We start from the raw sequence: 7,012 nt of genomic DNA on the forward strand, positions 1-7,012 counted from the left end.
GCTCTGGGCTCGTAGAGCCAGACTGGAAGGAGCAAACAAACCTTGTCACATTCCCCATCCAAGCCCTGGCACGGGGCCACACCTTGCAGTGCCAGCCGTGTTTTTCCTTTTTCCATGGGACCAGCCCCAGGACATAAACCTGGGGAAGAGCGGAGGTATGGCAGGAGTCTGCTCGTTGGGGTGATGTCACCTCATCAGGGAACTCGTTCCTCTGCAAATCCCAATCCAGACTGGAGCTGGGCTTTCCCCTGATCACCCCGAGGGAATCCGCCCACAGGATCAACAACAGCTGATGGTGGAGGGTGGGAAAACATATAAAGCTCCTTGGGAGAAGCTCTCTGGATCTGTCCTGGCTGCCTGGATCTGCTCTCAGCATGAAGAAACTCCTGGTGGGATTCCTGCTGGGCCTGGCGTTCGTGGAGTTGGGTAAGAGCTCCTCATTTCCAACACTCCAGGGCCCCCCACCCTGGAAAATTTGTGGGAGGGGAAAGAGGGGAAAGACCTGGTGACCCCCAGGTAAGGGAAATGATGCCTTTTGTATTGAAGAAGGTTGAAGGAGAGGGTGAAATGGGAAAGGGGAGATGCATTCCTGGTGGGAAGAGCTGTGATGCCTGACTGGGAGCGATGCATGTCTTTTGGATTCCTGTCACCCACATCCAGGGATGGAGGGGACAACCACAAGGCACAGGGGAGAACCAGCCTGGGCAAGAGCTTGAAGTGCCAGTCTCTACCTGAGCTGCCACCCTGTCCCATCAGGAATGTTCATTCCGAGCTCCTGACTTTCCTAAAACCTCCCAGCTGGCTGCTGGAAGTGCTGGAAGCCAGAAGGTGAAACTTCAATACAGTGGGGGTATGAGAAATAACTCCAAGGACATTGGAAAGTTTTATTAAACCCTCAGCTCCAGGATTTTCCCTTATTTCAGAAGATAGGAAATTCCCCTGGAATTTCAGGAGATATTTCAGGAGATAGGTGGAAATGGGAAATTCCCCTGGGTGTGTGATGGGTCTGGATCTTGGGCAAGCTGGCAGCAGGGTTTGGCCATCGCTGTGTCCTTCCTCCATGCAGATGTGACCAACTGCAGCCACATCCCTGCCTGGAGCAGGCATTCCAGGGATGACACCACCCCAGAGGGGTTTAACCCACAGCCCATGGGCCCCAGATCCATGGGTTGTTTCCATGGAAGATCTCAAAAGAAAGGCAGCCTGGGCAGGGATCAAACATCTCCATCCGAATTTTTCCCTTGGATTTAATGGAATTTCTGAGAAACCACCCAAAATCTCAAAGAATTTTATGGAAACAGAGTTATCAACCCCATTTGCTTTGCAGTTGAAATCAGGCAGAAATATTTTGGGGGGATGATCCAAAGGGAAGCAGCTGGTCTAGGCACCCCTGTTGTGGCTGAGGGATATGTCTGTGACCGTTCATATTCCTGAGGTTTGATATAGGAATAGAAGGTCCTTTTGGACAGTGAGGAACTGGGAATTATTGGCTCAGATCAGGACACAGAGTTGTCCCCGTTCAGTTTTCTTGTCCCAGTCCTTACGGATTTGGACTTTCCTCTTCCATGCAACCTTCCCACAAAACCCATGTCCTCTAAATGTCCCATCTGGAGTCGGTGAAAGATGAGGGGGTTGAGGTTTTCCTTCCTTAAACCTGCTTTTAACTGGGATTAATTCTCCCAAGGCACTTCCCAGTATATCTATGAAAATATTGAGGTTTGTAAATGGAAACCACCTCACCCCAAGGGTTGCAGGGCAGTTTCTCAAGTTCCTGAAGCCAGAACTGCTCTGTCCATCCATCTATCTATCCATCCATCCATCCATCCATCCTACACATCCACAGACATCCAAATGATTGTTGATTATGTGTTACCTCTGTTAAAATATATAACAATTTTATGGATTGGATCATGGATTGTTGGGAAGGGAACTAGTGAGGTCCTGAGCTAGGATAAACAGGGATGGCTCCACCACCCTTGTTTACAGGCAGTATGGCCACAGGAAAATTGAAATATTTCCATGAAAAATTCCTTTTTACTTCTGCAAAGAGACAAGGAATTGTCTCTTTGAATTGAATTCCTTAGCAAGAGCTAAGGAATGAGAAAGCGAAGTTTTGCACTGTGTAGGCTCTACCCCACAGCTCAATTTTCCAAAGGAGCTGCTGCGAGGAGTAGATGTTTGAAAATTCCTTTCTGAAGTCAGGTGTTCAAACAAATGCCTTCAAAAATATTTATCCTTATCACAAAGCCCCAGAGGTTCCTCTGATGGCGGAACGGGAATTAAAAAAAAAAAAAAAAAAACAGCGTCGGTTTGAATTTTTACCAATAGATGGCACTGGACGCTCGCCGGTTGTTTTTCAGCCGGTGGAAGGAGGGTAGGATAGAAAATCTCAAACCAGGCTGGTTTTTGTCACCAAGCCACACCAGCAGGACTTTGGAAAATCCACACTCTCAGTGTCTGCTGGCTGTGGATGGACAGCGCTCACACTGAGGGTTTTGAGAGCTGCTTTGCATAGATTTGCATATTTAGAGATGTCCCTCCCTCAGGTGGCAGCCAGCAAGGGTTTGTACATGGCCTCTTCAAAAAGCAGCAGTGGCCCCTGATGAGAGCGGTTTTAGGGCCTCACTCAGCCCTCAGGATCTCTGACACAGCTCTGAAATTTAAATCCTGCTCTCAGTTACTGATTCCTGCAGAATTTCCCTGAAACGAGCAGGAAGGAGCTGTTGCTGTGAGGGGAGGGATGGGGAAGCTGCCTATCTGTCAGAGCTGGGGAATGCTGCTCTCAGCAGAGGGAGCTGGTTTTTACCATCATGGAATATCCTGATATGGAAGGCACCCACAAGGATTATCAAAGCTCAGTTCCTTGTCCTGCCCAGGACATCCCAATAATCCCACCCTGAGGCCTGAGAGCGTTGTCCAAACATGTCCTGAGCTCTTGAGGCCATGACCATTCCCTGGGGAGTCTGTTCCAGTGCCTAACTGGGGGAAGAACCCAGTTAGGCACTGGATATCCAACCTAAACGTCCCCTGACACGATTTCAGGCCATTCCCTTGGATTCTGTCACTGCTCCAGAGAGAAGAAATCAGTGCTACCCCTCCACTTCCCCTCATCAGGAAGTTGTAGATCCCAAAAAGTCTCCCCTCAGCCTCCTCTTCTCTAGGCTGAATTCTTAAAGAGGATGCTCAGACACACCAAAACTCAAGCTTAAGTCCCTCTAAATCCCCCTTTTTCAGGCTGCTGAGCCTCCAAAGTCATGTTTAGGCCCAGCTCCTGCTACATCACCCTTGTCCTCCAGTGCTGGGATTTATCCTTTTCCCCCCTGGCATATCCAAGCTCTGCCATTGCCTCCAGACACGCTTAATTTTGGACAATTTTGGACACTGCTGCATTTTGGTCAGAAAGCTGCAGATTTGGGTCTGTCTTCCTGGCTGTGTCACCTCAGAGCCTTTTCTGTCCCCTCTGCAGCCCAGTCCCTGCGATGTTATGTGTGCAAGCAGCCCACAGACATTTCCCAGTGCAGGACACCCGTCACGTGTCCCCCAAGAGCCACCGTGTGCACCACGACCCTGCACTCCGTGGACTTAGGTGAGTGACACCACTGCCGCTGAGGGGCCCTGGGGAGAAGTCCAGGATGGGTTGGGTTGGGGAAGAGCTTAAAGATCATGGAACTCCAAATTCCCACATTCCAGTCGACCAGGTTGCTCCAAACCTTGTTCAACCTGGTCTTGGACACTTCCAGGGATGGGACTGCCACAGCTTCTATGGAAAACCTGTGCCAGGGCCTCACCACCCTCACAGCCAAAAATTCCTTCCCAAAATCCCATCTAACCCCAGCCTCTGGCAGTGGGAAGCCATTCCCATTGTCCTGTCCTTCCATCCCTTGCCCAAGTCCTTCTCCAGCTCTCCTGGAGCTCCTTCAGGCGCTGGAAGGAGCTCTGAGATCTCCCTGGAGCCTTCCCTTCTCCAGATGAACATTCCCAATTCTCCCAGCCTGGCTCCAGAGTAGAGGAGCTTCAGCCTTTGGAGCATCTCCATGGCCTCCTCTGGACCTGTTCCAACAATTCCCTGTCTTTATTGTATCAGGACCCCAGAGCTGGATGCAGATCCCACTCTTCAGGTGGGGTCTCACTAGAACGGAGGGGGAGAATCACCTCCCTCAATCTGCTGGCCACATTTCCCTCTCCCCATCCCAGTCCCTTTAACATCTCTGTAAAAACTCTGGTGAAATTATCCCACTTTAGAGAGGGAAGGAGAGAAATCCATCAGATTTGGAGCCTCACAGTGAAGTATCAGGACTCACTGCACCTGTTACCGCTGTGTTGCCTTTCCTACCCTGATATCTCTCTGGACCTTGAATTTATAGAGGGTGCAAACCTGTATGGGGAATTGTGTCCCTTGTCCATGCTAGAATGATTTGAAAGGAGCAGGAGGGTGAGAGAGAGTCAGCAGTGAGAGCTGGCAGGCCTGTTCCCACAAAAAATAGGCTGGGTTAGAGGCACCCATGGATTAGGGATGTCCAACCCCTCCTCTGTCAGTGTTTCTCAATCCCATTTTCTTTCCCTGTTTTTTCCCCTCTCTCACCTCCTCCTCCTGTCCAATCTGCCTCTCCCAGGTTATCCCTTTTTTGGCAACATCACCGTGACCAGGGACTGTGAGGAGGAATGCCTCGCCTACAATGGGATAGGGGCCCAAAAGCCCAAATCCTGCTGCTACACTGACCTGTGCACAGATGACACAAAGACCAGCAGTGGGGTGAGGAGCAGCTCTGCAGCGCTGGCTCTGGTGGCACTGGTGGCTGGCACAGTCCTTCAGTGCTCCCTGTGAGGTCACAAGTGTCCCAGCTCCAGCTGAAAGCCCACCACTCTCCCTGCCAAGCTGCCTCATGAACTCTTAGATGCTTTGGGAATGTCCTTCTATGCTGACGGGTGGCTTCACCCCATCTTCAATGCTGGATTCAAGCCAAGAATGGACTTAAACCTGGACTTAGCCTGGACTTAAACCCCTCAAATCTCCAGTTTCCTGCTGTTTAAGGAGATGTTCCTCACCTTCAGCTGCTTCTCAGGATCCACAGAGAATGGGTTGGGTTGGAAGGAACCTTCAAGATCATCCAGCTCCAATCCCCTGCCACGGGCAGAGACAGCTTCCATCATCCCAGGTTGCTCCAAGCCCCATCCAACCTGGCCTGGAACACTTCCAGGGATCCAGGGGCATCCACAGCTTCTCTGGGAATCCTGTGCCATGTCCTGATTGAGAGGAGCAGATGGATCTGGGCCCAGTTACTTCCTGCCCATCAGGGTGTGGGTGGCAACTGCAGAGATCTGGAGCTTAAGTCCAAGGATAAGCTAAGGAATGAGTTCAGAAGGGCTCAGCTTCCATGTGGGAAGAGGATGGATTTCTGGAAAGCTCAGCACACCCCCTGGACTGACAAAGCTGCAACTCAAATTTCCAACTTTGGCCAGACAAACACACATCCGCCTCCCTCAGCTTCTGCCTGAGCTCAGGTTGCAGTTGGAGCTCCCGGATTTCCCTTTCCAGATGTTTTAAAGACTATTCCAAGCAAATTCTTCCCTTATTCTGCCCTCCCTTCATCCCTTCAGAGCAGAGACTGCAGGATAGGAAAAATAATGGTTATCCCAGACCCTCAGCTCTAGGAAAAATTGGTTAAAAGTGCTGAGATCCCAGCTGGGATTTGCTTGGAGCAGATGTGGGATTGATTCTGAGGCCCTGCCTTCTGCAAAAGCAGCTGGAGTGGAAGCAGATATGAATGACCCAGGTGTGCCCAGCTCACAGAGATGTAGGAAATTTTCCATTCCCTCTGCTCCTATTGCCAGGGATCGTCCAGATGATCAGGAAACAAGGGTAGAGTGGAGCATGGATACACCCCATGCACCATCCTTGTGTGCTCACAGCATCCCTGCAACCTCCTCTGTGGCAAAATCTATTTATCCTCCATTTTCCCCCCCCTTTTCCACTCTCTTTCCACAAGAAACCAAAGCAGGGGGCTCTTTTTCCTCCTTGCACAGAGGGAGTATTTTCTCAATGTCTGTCTCAGTACCATTTAGGAGAAAACTCTGACAATCTTGCATTCCTTGGCAGAGCTCAGGAGGATGGTGGGCCCTTTTCCTTGGAGGTGAAACCCACTAAAACACTGAAACACCCCCCTGGCAATGCTGAGATCTGCAGGGAGCAAATGCCATGGAGAGGACAATAATTGGAAGTTACTCAAATCCCAGAATTCCACCCACCCTCACAGGCACTGAGCACCAGGCCCTACTTCCCACTCGTTTGTTCTGTTTTTCCCTGCTTCAAAACCAGTTGGATGTGTCAGGCCAGAAGCAAAGCTCCATTCCTGCCATTCTCAGATCACATTCCTTTTTTTTTTTTTTTTATGTCCTGGATTCCAGCTCTGTCTCCAGCAGCCTTTCCACATTTTCTGCAGGATCCCGTGTTCTGCTTTCCACCCGTGGGTGAGGCAGGGTCTGGATACAGAGGGACTAGGAGAGTGAGGGTGAGAATTTGGTAAATAAAGTTGGATTCTCTGTTTTTCAGCCTGCAGCATCTTTATTTTGTCCTGGATATTCCCATGGGAAAGGAGTGTGGGGCAGCACAGGGTGCAGGGAGGGGGTTTATTGTGATGGTATTCACAGGGGTTTTCAGATGAGGGAAGAGATGAGGATTTGACTCTATGTTTCAGAAGGCTTGATTTATTATTTTATTATATATATTACATTAAAGCTATACTAAAAGAATAGAAGAAAAGGTTCTCAGAAGGCTAGCTAAGCTAAGAATAGAAAAGAATGAATAACAAAGGTCTGTGACTCGGACAGAGAAAGAGCCAGCTGTGCCGTGATTGGCCATTAATTCCAAACATCTACATGAGACCAATCACAGATCTACCTCTTTTTTTTTCCACAGCAGCAGATAATCATTGTTTAAATTTTGTTTCTGAGGCCTCTCAGCTTCTCAGAAGGAAAAAAATCCTAAGGAAAGGATTTTCATAAAAAGATGTCT

The 7,012-nt window shown here is 49.6% G+C and overlaps 1 protein-coding gene across 1 annotated transcript; it reads left to right on the forward strand.

Moving 5' to 3' along the window:
• The first annotated feature begins 255 nt into the window (after positions 1 to 255).
• On the forward strand, positions 256 to 6,360 carry LOC131566420 (ly6/PLAUR domain-containing protein 2-like). The gene is made up of 3 exons (XM_058817717.1): positions 256 to 426; positions 3,467 to 3,586; positions 4,614 to 6,360. Exons 1-3 carry the CDS (start codon positions 375 to 377, stop codon positions 4,823 to 4,825), a joined length of 384 nt encoding a protein of 127 aa, XP_058673700.1. The 5' UTR covers positions 256 to 374; the 3' UTR covers positions 4,826 to 6,360.
• Positions 6,361 to 7,012: the final 652 nt, after the last annotated feature.

This window comes from Ammospiza caudacuta, chromosome 1 (assembly GCF_027887145.1).
Source record: "Ammospiza caudacuta isolate bAmmCau1 chromosome 1, bAmmCau1.pri, whole genome shotgun sequence".
Taxonomy (NCBI): Eukaryota; Metazoa; Chordata; class Aves; order Passeriformes; family Passerellidae; genus Ammospiza; species Ammospiza caudacuta.